General features: G+C 41.5%; 1 protein-coding gene across 2 annotated transcripts in view; it reads left to right on the top strand.

The window, feature by feature from the left end:
* Positions 1-684: 684 nt before the first annotated feature.
* Positions 685-24,083, top strand: part of Hmgxb4 (HMG-box containing 4) — a 36,939-nt gene continuing 13,540 nt past the window's right edge. Inside the window, exons 1-5 of one of the 2 annotated variants that reach the window (XM_051205921.1) lie at positions 742-859; positions 5,928-6,031; positions 6,630-6,778; positions 6,882-6,960; positions 7,712-8,646. In XM_051205921.1, coding sequence (XP_051061878.1) covers positions 6,001-6,031; positions 6,630-6,778; positions 6,882-6,960; positions 7,712-8,646 — 1,194 coding nt within the window. In that variant the 5' untranslated portion in view covers positions 742-859; positions 5,928-6,000. Of the gene's footprint in view, positions 860-5,927; positions 6,032-6,629; positions 6,779-6,881; positions 6,961-7,711; positions 8,647-24,083 lie in introns of both variants that reach the window. The other variant, XM_051205920.1, reaches the window with a different exon arrangement.

Raw genomic sequence — 24,083 nt, 5'->3', positions numbered from 1 at the left:
TAAAAAAAAAAAAAATATTAAAAATTAAAAAAAAAAAAAAGAACCAGAAGACTCGGGGGGTACAAAGAGAACAAGGGTACACTAGGTGACCAGGAAGACCAGAGAATTGCACACAGGACCCATGAGTTTGTGAAAGAAAACAAAACCGGTTTTTTTTTTTCTGAGTTTTGTTTGTTTGTTTTGTTTTTTTGTTTTTCAAGACAGGGTTTCTCTGTAGGTTTGTAGACTGTCCTGGAACTCTCTTTGAAGACCAGGCTGGCTTCGAACTCATAGACATCCACTTGCCTCTGCCTCCGGAGTGCTGGGATTAAAGGCATGAGCCACCAACGCCTAGCAAAACTTTTTTTCTAATGTTATCAGACCCGTTGTGTTTGGGTTTCTTGTATGTGGTTGATAAGTACATATAAATGTAACTGATTAAGAACCTGTGAAATCCAAAGCGAAGCTCCAGAGGGCTGTTCTGTAGACTTTGGGTCAAGGGAGGTGTTAAATGACTATGTCAATCTAGTTACCAAATTTTGGTGTGTTTTTTTTTTTTTTTTTTTTTTTTGCGAATTCTTTACAGAATGGTAACTGGTTTTTATTGAAAAATGATCAGAAGATGTGGGAAGTGATATGTTTAGGGAGATTTCTAGCCCAAATTCACACCTGAGTGTATCCTCAAATTCTACGGCGACCGCGCTCAGCAAGTTTCATTCGATGCGCTCGACGCTCTTTCGCTGGCGCGATAGCCCCGCTGCAGTAGGAGTCTGCGCTCTGGGCTCGACTGAGGCTTCCTGGTCTCTCGCGCTTTTCTCTCCTTCTCCAAGATGGCGGCGGTCGGCGGCGCTGAGGCGGGATCCGAGCGAGCCGAGTGAAGGTAGCGACGAGCGGAGCCCCCACCAGACCGGGCCATACCCCCACCCCAGGGCGGCAACGGCCCCGCCCGGCCTCCGCCCACCGCTCCGGCCCCGCGACACCGTCCCGGAGGCTTCTCAGGCCCGCTACGGCCTAGCTCGGGGGCCAAGCCGGGGACTGGAGTAGCGGCCGGAGCCGCCCCGGCGTAGGGGCTGGAGCGGGCCGCTGGAGGAAGGCGGCGGGAGCTGTTCAAACGGGGAAGGCGGGAAAGCTGCGGGGCCGGGAGGGGGCGTGCGGACGCCCCAGGGACCCGCGGGCCGCGCCGCCCCTCCCCCTGCGCCGCCGCCTGGGCGCTCCGGGGTGCCGGAGGCCGACAGGTCGCGGGAACCCGGGTCGGGCGGAGCGCGGCTGGGGACCCGGGGCGCGGGCTGTCTGGGGCTGTCAGAGGAGAGGTCCCGGGGCGGACGAGAGGGCTGGGCGCGCGGCGAGCCGGAGAGGATGCGGGCAGCTCCCTGCGCTGCGCAGACCTTTGTTGAACTAGCTGTTGCAGCAAAACTGCCTGGGGTGTCACGGCGCGGACTCCGGGGACAGTGGTCTTGAGGACTGTGCGGATAAACAATCTCGGACTGTGTGAGTTCTTTGCGTGCAACCCAATTTGAACATGCCTTCTTAGTTGGAGTCTTCTCCATACAGGCCCATTTCTTCCAGAACCACGACTTGTGGATCCACATTATTTCATATAAAGAAGAGAATGTCTACCACTCACCCCACCCCTGTCTCTAAGCTACTGGCCGATTCTATTTCCTCATAGCAAAGTAAATTTTGAAAACTACACCCGAAGTAAAACCTGTTGATCGCACGTGGCTTGTCAAAATTTGGATCTCCGTTCTCATGGAACTTTGTGTTGTCAGCCAATCTGTGCAGTGGTCGTGGTTCCGCTTAATTGCATTGCAATGAGAAGATTCAATGGGCATTCCTGGCTGTGGAGATCTGCAAGTTCCAAAGCTGGCAGGGGCTGGGAGTGCTGCATGGGTAGGTCCTTGGAAAAGGGTGTGGCAAGAATTCGGACAGATTCGAGGTAGAAAGAAATCCACTGAAAAAAGAAGAATTCACTTGCGCCATCCTAGAAGTAGCAACAAAATTTCAGAACCTGCAAACAGCTGGATGTGGTTCTTCCTTTGCCTGCACAGACTGGCAATCTTGAGTTCCTGAAAACTGCCTTGGAGGAAAACTCCCACCTGGAGAACTTCCTTGCCCAGCTTACTGGGTGGATTTTCTTTATTCTTTTTTTTTTTTTTTTTTTTAATCTATCTATTATGGAATGATGATACTCGTTAATGATTGCTGAAACTGAGATTACCTCAAAAAAAAAAAATCACTTTCTGAACCTTTTTTAAAAAAAATAGTTTGAATTTCCAAAATAAAATACTACCTCTGAAGATTTTAATTTTTTTTCATGATTACTTGGGTTATCTGAAAAGCCTGTGCCTGAAAGTTTACTTGAAGTTTTACTTCCAAGTGGAACTGCAGCCTGCTTCTTTCTCATATCCTGAAGAAAAGCCTCAGGAGAGCCAATTCACAATTTTCAAATTTCCTAAGCATTAACTTTTATAATGGCATGCACAGTATAAATAATGAACTCGTATTTTTACTGTACTGTCATTTCTCTGCACACTAGGACAAATACTAGCTTTAAAATTATTCTGCCTCCTCAAATTGACAACATCGAATTTTGTAAACTCCAAAATTATGGAATTCAAGAGAATGGGTTTTAGCACCTGTTTTATGTTTGCCAACATTTAATGTAGCAGTTTTCTGATGTGAAAGTCAAGCCTAAACTTTCTTCATTTCATTAACCCTCCCAGTTTGCTTCCTACCCCTGAACCCTCAATTTATCTTAGATAATATTTGAGACTTGGCAGGAATATCAGGGGTTCGTCTAATCTTGTATAAATGTTGCCTGAACTCTGCTTTCTTTCACACTGCTGCTTGAGACATTTTCCCCTGGTACCGTCCTTTCTCTAATGAGTCAGCCACCACTGAACCGTGAGCCATGATTCAGGGCCCATCAGTTTACACAGCCTGTTGATAGTCCTTGGTATTTCTCAAGTTCTGCACTGCCTCACATATTTGGTAAATGACTTGTGTTCAGGGCTCACTTATTTTCCCTATGAACATTTGGTCTTGTAACCTGTGAAATGTTCTCAGTATTTTTGAGAAAGTTCCAGTAGTAGCAGGCCTAACCCTAATACATAAAGCCAGCATGTCTGTGCTCACCTGCCTTCAGGATCATTTTCTAGTTCTATGATCCTTTCCACACCTTTTTAAAATCTAGTGTTTTACAGCAGTCAGAAAATAACTTTCTCATTTATAGTAAAGTTTTCCCTCCTCCATAAGGCATTGCTTAATTCTATTTCATATTAGTTTTAAAGCTCTCAAGGGGAAAGCCTGTTCATGAATGTCAGGCCTGCCTTTGCTTCCATTAAAAGTATATTGGTGTGAACCAGGCACTGATGGCTGTATTACAATTTTAAATAAGAGTGTTGTTGGAATTTGTGGGCGGGGAGTGTTATTTTTCAGGAATTTTATGCCAAAATGTATCTGGTATGAAAAGCCTGAAACTTCAGTTAAAGCTGTTTTACTTGATATCAGCCTGTGAAAGCCAATCTGACCAGTATGGCTGTCTAATAAACTCATCATTTTGTACTAACTGAAAAGATTACCATTGTTCATTTGTTTGAGACAGGGTCTCTCCAAATAGTCCTGACTGCCCTGGAACTCACTATGTAGACTGGCTAGCCTCAAATGTAGAGATCCACTTGCCTTTCTTTTCTTGAGTGCTGGATTTAAAAGTGTACACAACCTGGCAAAAAATATTCCCAGGGATCCACTTTCACTCCCTTTTAAGTCTGCAACAATGGGTGGGAAGTGGAGAACAGTTTCTAATTTAGAAATATAGTAATTAAAGGCTGAAACAGGAAAAGAAAAACTGATGGCATGATATTATATACATATATGTATACACAAACACACATCCATCCATTCATCTTCACACATATTCTTCCATGAGGTCTGACCCTACATTCTTACCCTTTATTTCATGAAAAGGCCCTTTGAGCAAGGAGGTGCCAGCTCTTTTTAAATAATCCAGTTCATGTTGTTTATTTACTTCACTCTGACTTCCCTTACCTGGAGCAAATTCATTCTTCATTTCATGGCAATGCTTTTCTTTTTGTTTTTAATTTTGGCCTATGTCTGCATTGTATTTATGTGGCTTTTAAACAAAAAATCTTTTTTGTTCTTGTTTTTGAGACAGTGGTCTCAGTTTGGAGCCCTGGTTGTCCTGGAACTCATGTAGACCAGACTGGCCTGCAATTTACAGAGAACCACCATACTTTGCCTCCAGAGTGCTAGGATTAAAGGCATTCACCACCATGCCTCAGTAAATAAAAGTTCTGAACTGTTAAATTTTAAAACTTTCCCCTACTAATTTTAAAACTCCCCCCCCCATATATGCCATTTTCTCCATATCTATCTATGGGGCTTAAACGTGTAATCCTAAATAATGAGTAAGTCTAAGCATTTGACTAACTAAATGAAAATATTTTCAAAATAGTTACCATTTTAAATACTCTGCAAAGAAGTGAGTTCTGAGCCAATCATAGCTACATAGTGAGATCCTGTCTCAAACAAACAAACAAAAAGAAAGTAAAAAAATCCTTCAAAGATTTTCTGTCCTTGGGGTAATTTAAGAATTTTACTTTACAGTGCAGTATGTAACTCTGTCACCTTCAAAGTCAATATAGACACTGAACTTGAATACCCCAAAATGCTTTATAGCAGTGGTTCTCAACCTTCCTAATGCTTTGACCCTTTAATACAGTGCCTCATATAGTGGTGAAATAACATTATAACTATAAAATTATTTTCATTGCTACTTCATAACTGTAATTTTGCTACTGAAATGAATCATAATATAAATAGCTGTGTTTTCCAATGGTCTTATGTGACCCCTGTAAAAGTTGTTTGATCCCTCAAAGGGGTCACAACCCAGAGGTTAAGAACCACTGCTTTACCAGGCATGGTGGCACATGCCTTTAATCCCAGCACTCGGGAGACAGAGGCAGGCAGATCTCTTGAGTTCTTGCCCAGCCTGGTCTAGGGTAACCAGGACTGTTATAGAGAAACCCTGTCTACAAAAACAAAACAAAAAAGAAAGAAAAAAAATCGAACAAAGAACCACTGCTTTAAATAATGCAATACTTAGAACTATGTGATATGACAACTGTCTTTAATTCCAGTGCTCAGGAGGCAGAGGCAGGTGGATCTCTAAATTCCAGACCTGTCTGGTCTATATAGTGAGTTCTAGGCCAGCCAGGGCTACATAGGAAGACCCTGTCTCAAAAAAACAAAACCCAGTACTTAGAACTTTTAAATTATATTACATATAATTTAGTGGAAAATCTTAAAACCATAATTTTATTGTCAGTGGATAAATGGCATTTCTCCATACTTCTTTCTAGCCTTTAAAAAAAAAAAAAAAAAAAGCTTGTTAGTGTTGGAAGTTTCCATATAGCCAACAAATTTGAGAAGTTATTATTAATATCTGTATATGTGTTTAAGTTATGACACAGAAGATTCTATTGGCTTATCAGTCTTATCAGTAGGATTTTGTGGTCTTCTGGTATTTGGTGTATTCTGTCCTCCCCTACATCTGCCTTTATCTGTGTACCCTGTGACTGTGGTTGAACCCATACCTCTGACTTAACGTCAGTTTCTACCCTGTTTCAGTGTCATTAGTCCTGTTGGCATTCCAGAAATTCTCATTAATTTTGGAAGTTTTTTTTTTTTAATCTAAGAAGTATTTTATATATTTCTTCAAATGTCAACTTTAATACCTGAATTAAATCCAATTAAGCTTAGCATTCTCCCTGCAAGTTCAACTTCAGTATATGCACAGAGTGAGGAGGTGACAAGATACTCCTGTGTTCCTTCCAGTCAGCCCTTGGATTACTGGAATTTCCACCTGGAAGGTTGCTTCTTCACAGTGATTTCACATTACAGGAAGGTTTTCCTTCTTTGTTTCTCAGACCTGGTCCTGTAGACGGGAAGGAGCCTGGACACAGTGACCCAACATATTCTCAAAGGCCCTGCAGGACCACCATGGCTTATGATGACTCCATGAAGAAAGAAGGTATGACCCCTTACTCAGAAGCATCCCAAAGGGCATAACCTCTGCAGTCCCTGCAGTCCATGGATATAGAGACCAAGACTGGGCACCACAGCCTAGACCAAGTGATGCTCCATCATTTCCAGACTGGGCCCATGGAAATGAAACCAGGACAGGGGTTCCTACACCAGAGTCTGAAATAAAAATCTTTTAGTTTATTGGGGCGATCCCACAGCACTCTTAGTCCTTGCCAGCTCCAGTGTGCATGAGTCTGGGACTAGGAACCTCTCTCACATTGGACTCCCACAGCACAGCACATGAATTCTTAGACTTTCCAGCCTTCCCTCGCAAGTCTTGTGTCTACCTGCCAAATCACTCACTACTAAGAAACCATATCTGAGGATGCATATTGGGCATTTGCATAGCATGGAAGCATTTTTTTCAGGTTTGAGTCTTGTGTTTGAAGCCAGGTCATCAGAAGTCGTCTTGGGCCTCTGAGTTTAGTTCTGCATTTCAGAGGACTCACTGAGTGTAACTTTAACTTGGAAATGGGACTGTTGTGTTTAGTTGTTGCTTATGTACTTTAGTCATTTCCATCCCTAACTGAATCTCTGCTTCCCAGATTGCTTTGATGGTGATCACAGCTTTGAGGACATAGGACTTGCAGCTGGCCGAAGCCAACGAGAAAAGAAGCGGTCTTACAAAGATTTCTTAAGGGAAGAGGAAGAAGTTGCTGCGCAGGTCAGGAGTTCCTCCAAGAAGAAGTCAAAGGTTAGTTCCAGATGTCTTTCAAAGCCAGGATCCCAGGAGAACAGCCCCAAACCGTTACCTCGTCATCTTATTCCTCCCATTTCTTCTTCCTCTTTAATCACAGGACAGTGAATTGTTCTTCTTGGGGACGGACACACACAAGAAGAAGAGGAAGCACTGCCCTGATGATTACTATTATGGAGGTGAGAATGGGAACGGGCTACAGGTGGGATATACACATCTCTGGTTCTTGGAGTCGGGGTAGGGGAAGGGATCCCAGATATTGCTGACTCAGTGGCCTATTTAACAGGACAGTGGTTCTTGTTCTGAGTGCCGATAAACCAGTGTGAAGGAGGAGAGTGGTGGAGGGCTGGTATTTTGGAGGATTCAGCATAGAAGAACAGTCTTCATTTGTGATACACAAGGTACCAGGTTCCTTCTCCCCTGAATCATCCACTTATCTATGCCATTGCTACTCAGCATCCCTTTGCCAAATGCAGTCCTTGGGCCACCTGCGTATCTGTGGGGCATTTCTCAGCCAGCAAATATCCACTCACAAAACCCATTTTCTTAGCTCTACATGTAGCTGATGAGACTAACCTCTCACTAGAATGAGTTTGTCCTCAGCACAAGAACCAATGATACTCCATCTGCAATCTAGTCTAGATTGTAATTACCCTTAATCCCACAGCTCTATTCCAAGTATGCTCTCTCTGTCTCTTGTGAAGACTCAAGGAAGAGAATGAGCTTTAGAGGCAAGAATGGTGTGAGAGCCAACAGCTGACTCTACAAAGCCAAGAAGTGCACGGGGCTTCTGAATGTTAGGAGCCAAGGTTCTCCTTTCAGAATCATTCCTGTTAGCCTTTGCTTCATGCCAGTGGGTGTGTTAAGAGAGAATACTTGCTAGAAGTTATTTCCTTTCCTGTTGACAGTACTTCTCTTGATTATTTCTAGACATTTCGTCTTTGGAATCATCACAGAAGAAAAAGAAAAAACCAAGCCCGCAGTCTGCCGACACAGCAATGGACCTGTTGAAAGCTATCACGTCCCCACTGGCAGCAGGGGCCAAGTCCTCCAAGAAGGCAGGAGAGAAGTCCTCTAGTTCTTCAAGCCATTGGGAGAGCAGAAAGGAACACCATAAGAAGAAGGGCAATGGAAGCAGTGGAGAACTCTCCCTGGATGAGAGCAGTGCCCACAAACCCAAAAAAATGAAGCCACTTTTTGTGAACACAGAGACACTGACTCTTCGTGAGCCTGATGGCTTAAAGATGAAACTTATTCTCTCACCAAAGGAGAAGGGAGGCAGCTCAGTAGAGGAGGAGGCTTTTCAGTACCCTGCCCAACAGGCTTCTCTGAAAAAGTCCTCCAAGAAATTGGCTCGGGATGAGCAAGGTGCTTTACTCCTAGGACATGAGCTACAGACCCTCCTGAAAACAGCCAGGAAGAAGCACAAGTCATCCTCAGACTCACATTCCTCTCCTGGTCCTGAAGGCTGTGGGTCTGATGCCTCCCAGCTTCCAGAACCCCACAGTGCTAACCTTGATGCTACAGGGCTTGACCCCATTCTAGTAGAATCAGAGTCATCCTCTGGTGGGGAACTGGAAGCCGGTGAGCTGGTGATAGATGATTCTTACCGGGAAATCAAGAAGAAGAAGAAGTCAAAGAAGAGCAAGAAGAAGAAAGACAAGGACAGACACAAGGAAAAGCGGCACTCCCGGACCAAGAGAAGCTCTGGGCTGGCGGCAGGCACAGCCCGGGAGCATTCAATGACACCCAGCCCTGCCCCCAGTATCCCTACCTTACCACTTCCTGCTCTCCACACAGACGGACATGGAGAGAAAAAAAAGAAAAAAGAAGAGAAGGACAGAGAGCGAGAGAGAGGAGAAAAGGTAAAAAGGGGTCTTCATGAAACATCTTCCTTAGAGGGAAGTAGCCTTGAGCCAAGCTACCATTGAGCTCATGGGATGACACCAGTGGCCAGATTTGTGTGGGGCATCACTCCAGCACAGAACATAGTTCTCAACCTTGGGGAGCTCCCTGTCTATTGGAAAGATTGGAATGAGAAATCAGATGTATTTTAGGCACTAGTAAAGACCCTGTTATCAAATTAATATCTATTTTTATTAGGAATTTAGAAACTCAGCTGGGTGGAGTGGCCCCTTCAGGTAACTCCAACACTCAGAAAGCTGAGGAGAGTTTTGTGAGGGAGTGCAGGTCCCAAAGATAATGTGTGGAAAGTGGAAAGGAAGGGAGGAGATGGTCTGAGGGTGAATCCAGATGGCTGCCAGCACATTCACTGAAAAAAAGAATACACGTTTTAAACTCTATAGTTTTACATAGGATTAAATGGGAGATAGGAGTCATGTGAGCTGGGGTGTGGCTTGAGATCAGAGACTGAGAAAGCTAGTATTAACCTTGACAATAGGCTCCAGTCAAATGTTAATGGTAGAGCCATATGTTCCTCTTACTGGAGATAAGAATTTGTCTGCCTTTTTAGCAAGCAGGAACCTTCTTTAAACCCTTGAGGAAATGGGGACTTGTCTAAATGCCTGACCTTGGGAAAAGGACTTCTTGGGGGGATCAGATATCACATTATAAAATATTGTAGATTTTTTTGTATGTCTTTGTTTACTCAAATAGCTAAACTTAAAGAGGACAAAGACAAAGCTAGATAAAAACTATTGTGAAGCTGAGTAGATCTTAGGAATTTATAAATCTTGATTATCAAAAATTTATCAAGCATATGTTACTCATCTAAATTTTTTAGCAGCTTGGTGTTAACTTATATGGGAGTAGGCAAAGTTATGCTATATGGTTTCATGGTGGTGATTTTTTCCAAAGAATAATTTTGTTTAGAGACATTGTAAACATTTTTATCCTTCTTCAAAGCCTTCACAAAATCCAAATGCCAAAGAGAAAGGCATAAGGGAACTCCCATAACACATATCAAGAATCATTTAAAGTGAAAGTTAAAGAGTACTGGAGCAAGGTAGCAGGGCATGCCTTTAATCCCAGCATTAGGGAGGCAGAGGCAGGCAGATCTCTGTGAGTTGAGTCCAGCCTGGTCTATAGAGCCCCAAGTTCCAGGACAGGCTCCAAAGAAATACAAAGAAATCTTGTCTTGAAAAAAAAAAAAAAAAAAAAAAAAGAGTGCTGGAGATGGAAAATTGTGGTCTGAAAAGTTGAAATGCTGGGACTCTGTCAAGCAGCAGTGGTCATTCATGTTCTGATAGAAGCTCCCCCTCAGCCCCTGGCATCCTTATACCCAGAGTCTGAGATGCTCTGGTGGAAGTTCCACATCAGGCCCCTTTCCCCATACCTAGTCCCAACCCCTCCTCCCCAGGAAAGCCAGCCAAGGGTCAGCTCCTCCCCAGGGGGGTACTCAAGACCACACCAACAGGCCACCATATTTGCCACATGATTTCCTCTCCTGCCCTCCTGAGGGTCACCCAGGAGTTGCTTTTCCCTGTTCATTAAACCTGGATTTAATAATTCAGTTTGATTGGCTTACTACATCAGCAGTGGTGGATTTCCAATAACTAGGGATTTAAAACTTTTCAATTCAGTCCACTTCTCAGAAGGAGGAAAAGTTCAAAGTCAGTGTGGGCAAGATAAAAAAAAAAAATCCACAAAAACAGAAAAAGGAAAATTTATAAGCTCAGAAACAAAACAAGGAAGTCTTATTATGAATGGATTCCATGAATGAATTACTTACTAGAGCCCTAAAGGGAAATTTTCTCTCAATAATAGAAAGTACAAATAATCTTATCTAAAAACAGCTATTCTGTTTTTTTGTTTATACTGCTACAAAGTAAAATATATAAAATCCAAAAGAAAAGCTACTAAGAAAAGGATAACCTATTTTCAGGATATACTTAGAATTTGGGTATAAGCCTGGAACCCTAGAATCTGGGAGACTGAAATTATAGTTTCATGCTCAGCCTGGGCTACATAATAGAACTCTTTCAAAAAGAGAAAAGAAAAACAGCTGGGCTGGTGTCACATACCTTTAATACCAGCATTCTGGAGTCAGAGGCAGATGGGTTTCTATGAGTTCCAGGACAGCCTGATCTGCACAGGACAGCCAGGGCTACACAGAAAAACCCTGTCTGAAAAAAACCAAAGGGGGTGGGGGAGAAAAACAGAAAAGGCATATGTGGTAGGCACTTGAGAAGAAGAGTCTGGGAGAATGAAGTTCAATGCCAGCTTGTATTACATAGCAAGACTCAAAATTTAAAATAAAATAAAGTGAAAATAATTTGGGGATGGAAATTTTATCTCTGTCTATAAAGGTAAGGTTGAAAGTTCTTTTCTCCACTATACAGTATGCTTGGTGTGTGTGTGTGTGTGTGTGTGTGTGTGTGTGTGTGTGTGTGTGTGTGTGTGTGTGTGTAAAGCTACACCTTGGATCCAACAGACATTGTGAGCAAAGATCTGGATATGACAGGTTTTCTTTTGTTCATTTGCAAATTGTTTCATCATGGCCAGATTCAATTTGTATGTCATTAGCTTGAGCTGAACATTCATTTTCAAGGCTTTTTCCATTGTCTGTCTTTTGCTGTGGTAATTTATTGAATGCACTGCAAAATAGCAGGTCAGGCTTTAATGAGATTATCACCTACTGACCTTTTTCTTTCCCTCCCCCCCCAGGTAAAACTTACATAGGGCAAAATGCTCATTTGGAAAGTAAACCATTTGATGATTTTTGACAAATGGACATACCTGTGTTACCCTCATTCCTAAGAGTTCCCTTACCCAGTGCAAACTCCTTCCCTTATAGTTGGCTTTTACATTTCCTTCTTTTCTATGCTAAGTCTGACATCCTCCTTGGTGACTGTCTTGTCAGTGTGTCAGGGGAGTGGGTATGTAGATAAAACAGTATTGAAAAGATGGAATGGGGCCAGGCGTGGCAGACACCTGTAGTCCCAACTACATGGGAGGCTGGGATAGGAGGATCGCTTGAGTCCAGGAGTTCTGGGCTATGATGCCCTATGCTGATCGGGTGTCCATACTAAGTTCAGCATCAATATGGGTGACCTCCCGAGGGTTGCCTAAGGAGGGGTGAACTGGGGGTCAGAGCGTGGAGAGTCTCTAAAATGGAAAATAAGGCAGTTAACTGTGGTTTCTAAGGCACATGTTGGTATGTTCTCTGGGACAGTTTGACAGTGAAATGGCAGAGCTGCCAAGGACAGGTAAATTAGGACAGAGCAGCTAGCAGGTCGGGATCGCAGGAGTGGAGGAAAACTGATAGAACCCTGGGAAAGAGGGAAGGAATAAATTCAGGAGACTGGAGGAAATGTGAATAAGATCTTACAAGTGGGAAGCTGCAAATAGCTGAAGTATAAAGAGGGAAATAGTTTTATTTTGAATTAAATCATTTATTCAACAGATATTTATAGTGTATATGTAATTTTTTTTAAACCTGACCTACCCAGAAAATTCCCTGTGAAGTGTAAAATTATCTTTTTCTGAACTTTTGTATAAAAAAATAACTGTTGCCAGGGAAAATGCTAGAAGAGTAAAGAAAGGTACTTGCCACCAAGCCTGTCAACCTGAGTTTGATCTCTGGGGCCCACATGGCAGGAGAGAATTACTCCTGCAAGTTTTCCTGTGATCTCTCCCCTATGACAATCTCATGCTCACACACATACATACATGCTCAATAAATTCATGATGAAAAAGGGAAATCGAAATCAGGGAAGAGGCTAGAGAACGGCTCAGCTCTTTAGCACACTAGTTCTTTAGAGAACTTGAGTTTGGTTCCCAGCATCCATATCTAGCTGGCTCACAGCTATCTTTAACTTAAGCACCAGGGGATCTGACATCTTCTGGTGACTTTGTGTACCTACACGTGAACGTATACACACACACACACAGAGAGACGAGGGAAAAGTTGGTTCAGAAATGAAAAAAGTGCTTTGGGTATGCTCCCTCAGTCTGAAATAGGTGGACAATGGCTGGTCACCTGGTAGGAGTGCTAAAACTTCAGTGACCCACTTCACCTTAGATTCTGTGATGGACTAAAGCAAAACTATATGAGAAGAATAACTGATTTGACAGACAGTAAAAGTCATTGATATTTTGAGAAACAAGTTTCAGGAATTTTAACACAGGTAAGTGGGTTGAGGAGTCAAGACCATCGAGTCTAAATCCTGAGGCTTCCCTTTAGAAGTGGGGTGGGGCCATAAGTGGCACAGGAACTTATGGAGGAAGGAACCTCTCAACCTGAGTCCTACCCAAGAGGCAGGGGTTCCTATGCAGTTCAAGGAGAGAGCCGATACATATAGTTTGTCTTTGGACTTCCACATACACAGCTGGATGTGCCCTCTCCCCAATAAATAAATAAGTGCAATTAAAATTTTTTATTTAACAACAGAAGCCCTGTGATGTTAGACAGGTTCTGTAACTTTCAAAGGTAACAGCAGTACCTAACCTAGGATTGCTAAGGATTAACTGAGATGATGAATGCAAACTCACTGGGGCCTGCCTCAGGCAATGCTGCCTGTTGTAGGTGTTTTACAGGGAAGCTGCTGCCCTGACAACTGTTGGATTTCTTAGAAGCTACTATCAGGTTATGTCTGAACTCAGCAGCTCCTGCATTCCCTTCAGTGGTGCTGGTGCCTGTAAAAAGATGAGTTTTCTGGAACTGCTGTGAAAAAAAATCAAAACAAGTACCACATGTAAACCCCGAGGAAAGGCCTCAGGACAGAACTCAGTGGAACAGCCATGTTCACTCCCCAGAACTTGAGGTTCAATCCGTAGCATTGTGAAAATCACTTGACCTCTGAAAATCAGGAACCTTTGGGAACAGCTTGCTTTATGACTAGTATTCAATAATTGCTAGATGTTAAAATCATCATCTAGTCTGGGAGCATTGGGAATGTATAACCCAGAATTTTGGGAAATAATTGAAACTAGACTGAAAACCAGATAGTTGTGTGCAGTAAGTACATGTATGAATGGCAAAGAGGAGATGCCAAGAGCCTGGTTCATACTTGTATGTAAGAAGGAAGAGGGAGAGTTACGGCTTACTTTGAGTACTGCTTTCTTTGAAATAGTAGAGAAATTGTATGATAATATCTTGATTTCCAACTAAAGCTAATCACAAGGGGATAGAAGCTTGCTTTTAAAAAGCTTTTATTATAGTCATTTGTGTGTGTGTGGGGGGGGTGCCAGCATGCTCAGACATCCCTTGTTGATCTGATAAACTAAATTCTAAGGTACAGTTAGACTTAGGATAATTGCCATGTTAAGTTGTCCCTCTGGCTAAACCAAGGCTGAATAATAATAAGAATAAATGGTAAGTTCTTATGGTTAAGTTCCTGCATGTGTCACAGATCATGATTGATCAGTACCATTATCTGGTTTGGCAAAAGTAGGAAGCTGTGAAGTAATATAGAGCCAGATTTCAACACAGATACCTTAACCCTGTGCCTGTAATCTCTCCACTATACATAGAGCTTTTTACATGGCTGCTGAGCATCATATTTGTTTTAGTGTTGTGTTCTCTTCTGTTTTTCCTGTGCTGGGGATCCAAACCCAAGGCTTTGTGCATAGTGGGCAACTGTTCTACCACTGATCTACACTACTAATCTTTGTTTTTTTTTTTTTTTTTTTTTTTGTTTGTTTCTTTTGTTTTGTTTGTTTAAGACAGGTCTCTGTATAGCCCAAGCTGGCTTTGAACTTCCTGCCTCAGACTTCTACATGCTGAGATTATAGGCAAGGACACCCTAAAAGGGGGTGGGTTGTTGAATATCCTAGAGTCAGATCTGTCCTATTGAGAAGTGTAGTGTTTTTGAATTTAAGAGTCAAAGTATAAAGAATCTGCTGCTCACTGGTGAGGTTATCCCTCCACTCATTTGTAAAAGTTATTTAGGTCATTCTGTGTTTAGAACACAGCTCAGCTCTGTAGATACTGGTTGTCATCTTTGTTCTGCAAAAATCTACTTGAAAAACGGCTTTTTAAAACTTTCCAGTTACTCACTTCACAGTGACATTTAAAGATCTTATGTGTGACACATGCACGTGTGTGTAGGTGCAGGCGACACAGTACATGTGTGAAGGTTACTACAGATTTAGGACCTGATTCTCTCCTTCTACCTGGGCATGAAACTCCAGTTGTCAGACCACTCAGCCACCTTGCTCCTCCCAGGGAGACTGCTTTTGTGTATCTACTTCCTCACTTCAGACAGACTCAGGGTCTGTCATGGCTTGTTTGTTTGGAGGGCAAAGAGGGGAATAACAGAATGGAAGTAGAGTTGCTGAGAAGCAAAAGTGAGGGTTGTAAATATTTCCAGGAATTCACAGTTCATCAGAGAGGGCCATAGTCAGCAGAAGGAATGAGAAAGGCTCTTTAAAGTAGAGACTTGGTACCCAGCCTCTTCACTTACAGAAGGATGGTGAGACTCAGGTGGGATGGTAGTACTCCCATGATGTTTCACTGTTGAAACAGCCTTTTAAATTACTATCATGAAGAGGAATTTTTTTTTTATCAGTTTCTTGATTCTGTGATCCAAAAAAGTTCAACAGGATTATTTAACAAGCTCATCAAAAAGTTGGTTTATGAAACATCCTTCTGTCATTTATCTCTTCAAGTACCAAAACCATTCTGCCTGTAACATTGTATCCAAGGACATATAGTGAGTTTTCTTGTTACCAGTACTTTGTTTCTGGTAATTTAGTAGTCAATTTTTGATATTGCTACCATTTTATGGACTTAGTCCCTGTATCCAGCTCTGATTTGCTAGCCATCTCTTAAGCTTGCTTTGTTACCAGCCTGGGAGGATTGACTGGCTTTGCATTGGGATCATACAACCATTTTGTGTGAGTGAATGTCATCCACCTTTACTGCATTTCTTCAGCAATGGGACCTTGCTGTCATTTTGTGGAGAACAACCTATAGCCTTGGCCAGCTTGGGTTTCCATACCACCATCAAATTGCCCTGGATTTTAGCTGTCTCTGTCCATATTCCTATCCCACTCTTCCTTTATTCTCCCCACTTTAGCCTCTCATCTATCCACCCATCATTATTATTATTCTATTTCCCTTTCCTAATGAGATCTATCTGTACTTCAGATCTCTTGCTCTGTTCCTAACCCATTGTAACTTGGTTATCATTGACTTAACAGCTAATACCCACATATAAGCAAACACATACCATATTTATTTTTCTGGGTCTGGGATACCTCAGTATGTATGTATGTATGTATGTATGTATGTATGTATGTATGTATTTTTTTTTTCTAATTTCATCTGATGTCTTTTTTTTTTTGTGGCTGATAATACTCCATTACATAAATATACCACATTTTCTTTATCCATTCTTCTGTATTGTTTCCAGTTTCTGGGTGTTATGAACATGTGTCTCTGTGGTAAGGTGAAATGTCCTTTGGGTAGATCAATTCCCATCTTCCTAAAGAATCACCACATTGGCTGTACAGGTTTGCACTGCCACCAAGTAGGTAAATGACTCCACATCCTCACCAGCATGAGCTGTGACTTCTTTTATTGATCTTAGCCATTCTAACAGATTGAGATGAAATATAAAAGTAGTCTTGATTTACATTTTCCTGATGGCTAAGGATGTTGAACATTAAGTGTTTCTCAGCCAATTACATGTCCTCTGTTGAGAATCTGTTTAGATGTTTATTCTATTTTTTAATTGGGTTTTCTTGATACCTGGTTTTTTAGTTCTTCATATATTTTGGATATTAGCTCCCTATCAGTTTCAGTTTAGATCCCACTTATTTATTGTTGCACTATCAGTGTTCTGTTCAGAAAGTTTTCTCCTGTGTCAATGCATTCAAGGCTATACCCCACTTTCTCTTCAATCAGGTTTAGTATATCTGTGTTTGTTTGTTTGTTTGTTTGTTTTGAGACAGGGTTTCTCTGTGTGACAGCCCTAGCTGTTCTGGAGCAGGCTGGTTTTGAACTCACAGAGATCGGCCTGCCTCTGCTGGGATTAAAGGCATGCACTTCCACTGCCTGGTTTTATGTTGAGGTCTTTGATGCATTTGGAGTTCCATTTTGTACAGGGTGATAAGTATGGTTCTATTTAGACTCTTGTACATGCAGCTTTCCAGTTGACTAACCATTTGTTTTTTCCAGTATCTATTTATGGCTTCTTTGTTGAAAATCAGGTGTCTGATGATTTATGTGTGGGTCTTCAATTTGATTCCATTGATGTTTGTTTTTGTGTCAATACTATAACTTTGTAGTACAATTTGAAATGGGGATAGTAATAACCTCCCACAGTTTTGTTATTCTGAATTGTAACTATTCTGGTGTGTGTGTGTGTGTGTGTGTGTGTGTGTGTGTGTGTGTGTGTGTGTATTTCCATATGAAGCTGAAAATTGGCCTTTCAAGATCTGTGAAGAATTGTGTTGGAATTTTGGTGGGGGTTGCATTAAATGTGTACCTTCTTCCTTTTCAATTTGTATTCCCTTGATTTCCTTCAGTTGTCTTACTTAGCTAAGACTTCAAGTATTATATTGAATAGGTATGGAGAGTGTGGACAACCTTGTCTTGTTCATTTCAGTAAATGTTGGCTATGAGTTTACTGCAAACTGCCTTTATTATGTTTAGGTATGTGCCTTGTATCCCTAATCTCTTCAGGATTTTTTTTTTTTTTTTTTTTTGAGACAGGGTTTCTCAGGCTTTGGAGGCTGGCTGGAACTAGTTCTTGTTGACCAGGCTAGTCTTGAACTCACAGAGATCGACCTGCCTCTGCCTCCCAAGTTCTAGGATCTAAGGTGTGGGCCACCACCACCTGGCCAGGATTTTTTTCTGAAGGGTGTTGAGTTTTGTCAAATGCCTTTTCTGCTTCTAATAAGATGATGTGTTTTTTATCTTTCATTTGTTTATATGGTGGATTACATTTAATGATTTTTTTTTTTTTTTTTTTTTTTTTTTTTGTATATTGAACCATCCCTGCATCTTTGGGATGAAGCCCACTTGATCATTGTAGGTGATCTTTTTGATGTGTTCTTGGATTCAGTTTTCAAGTATTTTATTGAATATTTTGCATCTATTGCCATAAGGGGAATTGATAATGTAATTCTCTTTTTTTGTTGAGTCTTTATGTGGTTTTGGTATCAGGGTAATTGTGGCCTCATAAAATGAATTGGATAGTGTTTCCTCTGTTTCTATTTTGTGGAATAATTTGAGGAGTATTGGCATTAACTCTTTGAAAGTCTGGTAGAATTCTGTGCTAAAACCATCTGGCTGTGGGCTTTTGTTATTTGGTTGGGAGATTTTTAGTGACTGCTTCTGTTTCAGTAAGGACTACACATCTATTTCAATTAACTTTCTGATCTTGATTTAACTTTGGTAAGTGATATGTCTCAACAAAGTTATCCATTTCTATTAGATTTTCCAGTTTGATGGAGTACAGGTTTTTAAAGTATGTCCTTTTGATTATTCTCTGAATTTCCCCAGTGTCTGTTGTTATGTCCCCTTTTCATTTCTGATTTTGTTAATTTGAGTATTCTCTTTCTGCCTTTTAATTTGGATAGCACTTTGTCAATTTTATGTTTTAAAAAAAAAACTTATTTCATTTATTCTTGATTTTGTTTGTTTGTTTGTTTGTATTTTATTGATTTCAGCTCTGAATTTGATTTCTTGCTACCTACTTCTTTGGGTGTGAAATTTCTTCTTTTGGCTGTAGAGCTTTCAGATGTGTTGTTAGTATGAGATCTCTCCTAGTTTTTTATGTAGGCACAGTGCTATATGATCTTGCCTCTTAGAACCACTTTCATTGTGTCCCATAAATGTGTGATATGTATTCATTTTCATTCAATTCTAGACAGTCTTTCATTTCTTTCTTCCTTCCTTTCTTTTTCTTTCTTTCGGTTTTTTGAGACAGGGTTTCTCTGGGTATCTCTGGCTGGTCTAGAACTTGCTCTGTAGACCAGGCTGGCCTTGAACTTATGGAATCTGCCTGGTTCTGCCTCCCAAGTGCTGGGATTAAAGGCATATGCCACCACCACCCAGTTTGTTTTGTTTTGTTTTGTTTTCTTAATTTCTGTCTTGACCCATTTTTCATTCAATACTGAGTTATTTAGCTTCCATTAGTTTGTAACCTTTCTGTTGTTGATATCTAGCTTTAATCTATGCTGATCAGACAAGATTTAGGGTGTTATTTCAATTTTCTTGAATCTGTTGAATCTTGTTTTGTCTCCAAGTATATGGTCAATTTTGAAGGTTTCATGTGGTGCTGAGAAGAAGGTATGTATATTCTTTTGTATTTGGGTGAAAAGTTCTATAAATAATGTTAGTTCCAGAACTTCTTTATTCAGTTTTTGACCAGATGATCTGTCTGTTAGTGAGAGTCCGATATTAAAGTGTTCCACCATCAGCGTGTAAGGGTCAATATATGGTTTAAACTGTGATAGTGTTTCTTTTATGAGCTTGGGTGCCTGTCTTATTTAGGGTTTCTATTGCTGTGAAGAGACCATAATCATGTCAAATCTTATAAAGGAAAACATTTCATTGAGGTGGCAGCTTACAGTTTCAGACTTTTTAGCCTATTATCATCATTGTGGAGAGCATGGCAGCATGTAGACAGACACATCTGTCCTTGATACTAAGATGTGTTTCTTGGATGCAGCAGAAGGATGGATCCTGTTTTCACATCCATTCTGTAAATCTGTGTTGTCTTATTGGGGAATTGAGACCATTGATGTTGAGAGATACCAATAAACAGTATTTGTTGGTTCCTATTACGTTGTTGTTGTTGTTCCTGTTGTTATTGGTAGTGGTTGCACTTCAGCTCTTCTTTTGGTTATTCCAAGACAGGGTTTCTCTGTGGCTTTGGAGGCTGTCCTGGAACTAGCTCTTGTAGACCAGACTGGTCTCGAACTCAGAGATCCACCTGTCTCTGCCTCCCCAGTGCTGGGATTAAAGGTGTGTTCCATCACTGCCCGGCTTGCACTTTATCTCTTATTCTGGTCTGGAATTATTTATTCCCCATGTTTTCTTGGGTGTGGTTAACCTCTGTAGGTTGGAGTTTTCATTCTAGCACCACCTATAGGGCTGGATTTTTAAATAGTTACTGCTTAAATTTGGTTTTATTGTGGAATATCTTCTTTCCTTCATCTATTGTAATTGGAAGTTTTGCTTCATATAGTAATCTAGGCTGGCATCTGCAGTCTTTTAGAATCTGCCAGATATCTGTCCAGGCCCTTCTGACCTTTATAGAGTCTTCATTGAGAAAGCAGGTATAATACTCATAGGTCTGTGTGTTGCAACTTTTGTCTTTCTTTGGTGGGCGGTGGTAGCGCACATCTGTAATCCCAGAGGCAGATAGATCTCTGAGGCCAGCCTGGTTTACAGCGTGAGTTCCAGGCAAGCCAAGGCCAAACTGTCTCAGTGTTTTTATGCAGGTGTCTAGGCATCTGGGTTTGGGAACATTGTAATTCTAGGTGCTGTTATCTATCTGGCTATGTATTTTTTGGGTGGATGGTTTGTTCCTCGGTTTCTGCTTCCTCTCTGGTTCTTAGGAGAGTGTGGTGGCTGTGTTGCCTGATAGGAAGATCTTCTAGGGTCCTGAAAGGTGTGGCACTAGGGGTTCCATGTAAAATGTGTTTCTGGGTATTGGGAGTTGACAGGAATAGGGAAGGGCTGGGAGGGTTCCACAGGAAGGAGGAAAGCAAGAGTGTTCCCCAGAGTCTGCTTAGTCCCCTGGCAATGGGGCAGAGTGAGCCTCAGCATTAGGTGTACTACAGAACAGGGATGAAGGGGACTGGACTTAGAGGAGTGGATGAACAGGTGAAGATCAGCAGTTAGCCTACTTGTTTCCCAGGCTAGAGTGACTTGTGGGTTCCCAGGGAGTATGGGCTGGAGTAAAAGAATGAGGGGTGCGCGGCAATCAATGAGATCTTTAGAGATGGGGCTGCAATGATGTTCTGCTGCTGCAGAGCTGGGGTTGAGACTGGGGATTGAACTTGGAAGAGCTGAGGAATAGGAAGATGTATGTAAACCTACCTGCTTCCCTGGTCTGAGTGGCTGAGGGCCCAGAGAGTATTTGTATATTTACTTTTGAGACAGACTCACTTTGTAGTCCTGGCTGTCCTGGAGCTCAATATCAAATCAGGCTGGCTTGTACTCAGAGATCTTCCTGCCTCTGCCTCTTGAGTGAACAGCCAACGCCCAGCTGACCTTTACTATTTACATGAAAAAATTTCTAAGTCCTGGGCTTGCCATGTTGTGTGTCTTGTAGGTCAAGACACACATACACACACACAGTTTCTACTTTTAAAGCCTGTACTACTTTCCTGGATGCCACTGCTTCAATTTTTAAACATGGAAAGAGAATGGGAAGAACTATTTGATTACTGCTGCAGCATAACTTATAGACTATCACTAATTCAGTGGCTTAAAGCAGCACCCAGGCAGATACAGGAGGATCTCTGTGAGATCTAGGCCAGCCTGGTCTATAGAGCAAGTTCCAGGACAGGCTCCAAAGCAATACAGAGAAACCCTGTCTTGAAAAACCAAAAAAAAAAAGAAAAGAAAGAAAGAAAGAAAGAAAACAGCATCCATGTGTTCTTGCCCAGTTCTGCAGAGGGGAAGCCTGGGTAACTAACTCATCTTGATCCTGCTCAGGATCTCACAAGACTGAAGTCAATGGAATGGTCTGCTGAGTGGCATTCAAATTGGACATTCTATTTTAATATTATTTTTCATCTAATATTTTGCCCTTTTTTTTAATCTTAATTTCTTTGAGATATTTTTCTTATGTAGCTCTGGATGGTCTTGAACTAGGAATACTCATGCTTAAGCCTTCTAAGTGAGCAGTCACTGCACCTGGGAATAAACTTTTTGGACTACTTTTGTTAATCAAAATCTTTAAGGTTTTAGGCAAAGCATGGTTGTGCACCAGCCCTCTAGAGGCAGGTGGATTGCTGTGAGTTTGACGCCATCCAGGTCTACATAGTGAGTTCCAGGCCAGTCAAGACTATGTACTTAGTGAGACCCTCTCTCCCCTGTGGTAGCATCACAGAATCCTTTTAACTACCCTAAAAATCTGTTCTTCACCTATTTAAATTACTTTTTTGTTGTTGTTGTCTCCTCCATATTTTACCTTTTTCAAAATGTCACATAGCTAGAATCATTTGTAGGTGGCCTTTTCAGATTGTAATGTTAACTTGGCTCTTAGTTGTATTTTATTGTTTGATTGGACCACAGTTCATTTGTTCACCAAGTACAGGCTGCCTGGGTTGTTCTCAAGTTTGTGCAGTTGTGAGTTAAGCTTCGGTAGACATCCATGTGTCTGTTTTATGTGGAGAGATGTTCTATCAAGGACTGTATGGTGAGACATAATTAGTTCATGAGAAACCACCTTAACTATCTTCAAAGTGTCTACACTCTCCATCCTCCCTACCCTGCCTCCACCCCCTTATCCCCCCACCATTCCCATTCCCACATACACTGATGCCCCTGTAGGAGATTAGCCACAGCACTGCAGCAGCCACAAGGTAGGGTGGGACAGTAGAATAACTTTCCAAATTAAAACCTTATGTCCTGTGTAGTAATTTTACCATTATGTTAAATTTAGACTCCTCCCTCTAAGCTCAGAAACCTCCCCTCTAAAGGCTAAAAAGCAAAAGTGTTTCTTTTGTTCTTGGATATCTGTGGGCTCTTCTGTCCTAGCTTCCTCCTTTGTAGATGGCCATCAGTTACTAAAGTACTGATCACCTGAATTCATCAAAGTACTGATCACCTGAATTCATCTCAGCACTTCTGCCAAACCCAAAAAGATTTCATACCTCCACCAGTTGAGAGCTACTGCTACCTGGAATCCTAGGAGAAGCAGCGTGTATGGTCCAGTGAGTGGTCTGATGGTGTCTCGATGTTTATTTAATACATGCTGCTCTGATGACATGATGGAGAGCCTTTTTTCACCTCAGTTCATTTACTGTTGCTTATCTTAATTGGTGAGGCATCTTTTAGTTTCTTTGGCCCAGTTTATATTATTTACTTGTTGACATCAGAGTTCTTTGTGCACTTTGGAGAACAATAACTGATCAGATAGGTCTTGGTCTTATGCAAGTGCCTTCTCCCAGTCTGTGGCCTCATTCTTCTATCTTCTAACAGTACATTTTGTAGAGCAAGGTTTTGGTTTTTGACAGTGGATCTCTTCAAAGCTGAGACAGATATGCTCCACAACCAGGTTTACTTTTACTTATATTTACCAATTCTTTCTCCTGAGGTTTAAGCCTTTGGTATCTTAACCAAGTCATGGAGATATTTCAGTTCTATAGAGGTTTTGGTGGGGGGCAGGTGGTAACATGTTGCTTTTGTTTGTGGGGTATGTATGTGTAAGGACCATTTGCAGAAATTGGTTCTTTCCTGCCACCCTGTGGACCCCAAGGTCAAGCTCAGATTCTCAGGTTTGGCAGCAAGCAAGCACCTTAACCCCCGCCTCCCAGCATCTTGCTGGCCCCTTGGCTTTGTGTTTTATCTTTAAGCCTATTGAATTAATAATTAACTATCTTGAAGGATATAAAATCTGTTTGTAGGTTTTTAGTTTTTTGTAGTAATGGTGTAATAGCTTGTGATTATCTAGTTGTTCCATTTAAAATATTGTCTTTTCTCCGTTGTGTTGCTTTGTTTGTATCTCTGGGTTCTTTGCTGTGTCCCATCAGTGTGTGTTGTTTCCGTGCCAGGCAGTACTCGATGCTGCAGCACTGTGGTGAGTAGCGCCCTAAGTCACCCGTTCTCTTTACTACCATACTGGTTCTTTTTTGTTTTTTTACCTCTATATACAAACTTTGGTTCAGTTTGTGATAATTCAAAATAACCTATGGGTTTGTCTCTTTTGTTTTGTTCTTTTAAGACCAGGTCTTGCTCTGTAGCTCTTAATGAGCTGGAGCTCACAGAGATCTACTAGCCTCTGCCTCCAGAGTGTTGGGATTAAAAGCATGTGCCATCATACCTAACCTGGGCTTGTCTGTTAAGGGCTCATTCAGGAAAACCTTTCTTTTCATTGACTCAGATTCAGCTCACTAGTTATGACTGCAAAATATCTGCTGTATACAAGAGCCAGTGCCCTTCTTATTTAGCACCTTGCTCACAAAAGGGCTCATTCAGGAAAACCTTCCTTTTCATTGACTCAGATTCAGCTCACTAGTTATGACTGCAAAATATCTGCTATATACAAGAGCCAGTGCCCTTCTTATTTAGCACCTTGCTCACAAAAGGGTAGCTACAAGACATGCACACCAGGGAGTAGAATCTTGGAGAACATCTTGGAATTCTTTCTGCTACAAAAACAACATTGTACCTCTTCTTGCTGAAGCATGAAACAGTTAACTGACTCCTCCT

The sequence above is a fragment of the Phodopus roborovskii genome, unplaced genomic scaffold (assembly GCF_943737965.1).
Source record: "Phodopus roborovskii unplaced genomic scaffold, PHOROB, whole genome shotgun sequence".
NCBI lineage: Eukaryota > Metazoa > Chordata > Mammalia > Rodentia > Cricetidae > Phodopus > Phodopus roborovskii.
The sequence above is the reverse complement of the archived record's forward strand: the minus strand, read 5'-3'. Positions and strand labels throughout refer to the sequence as shown.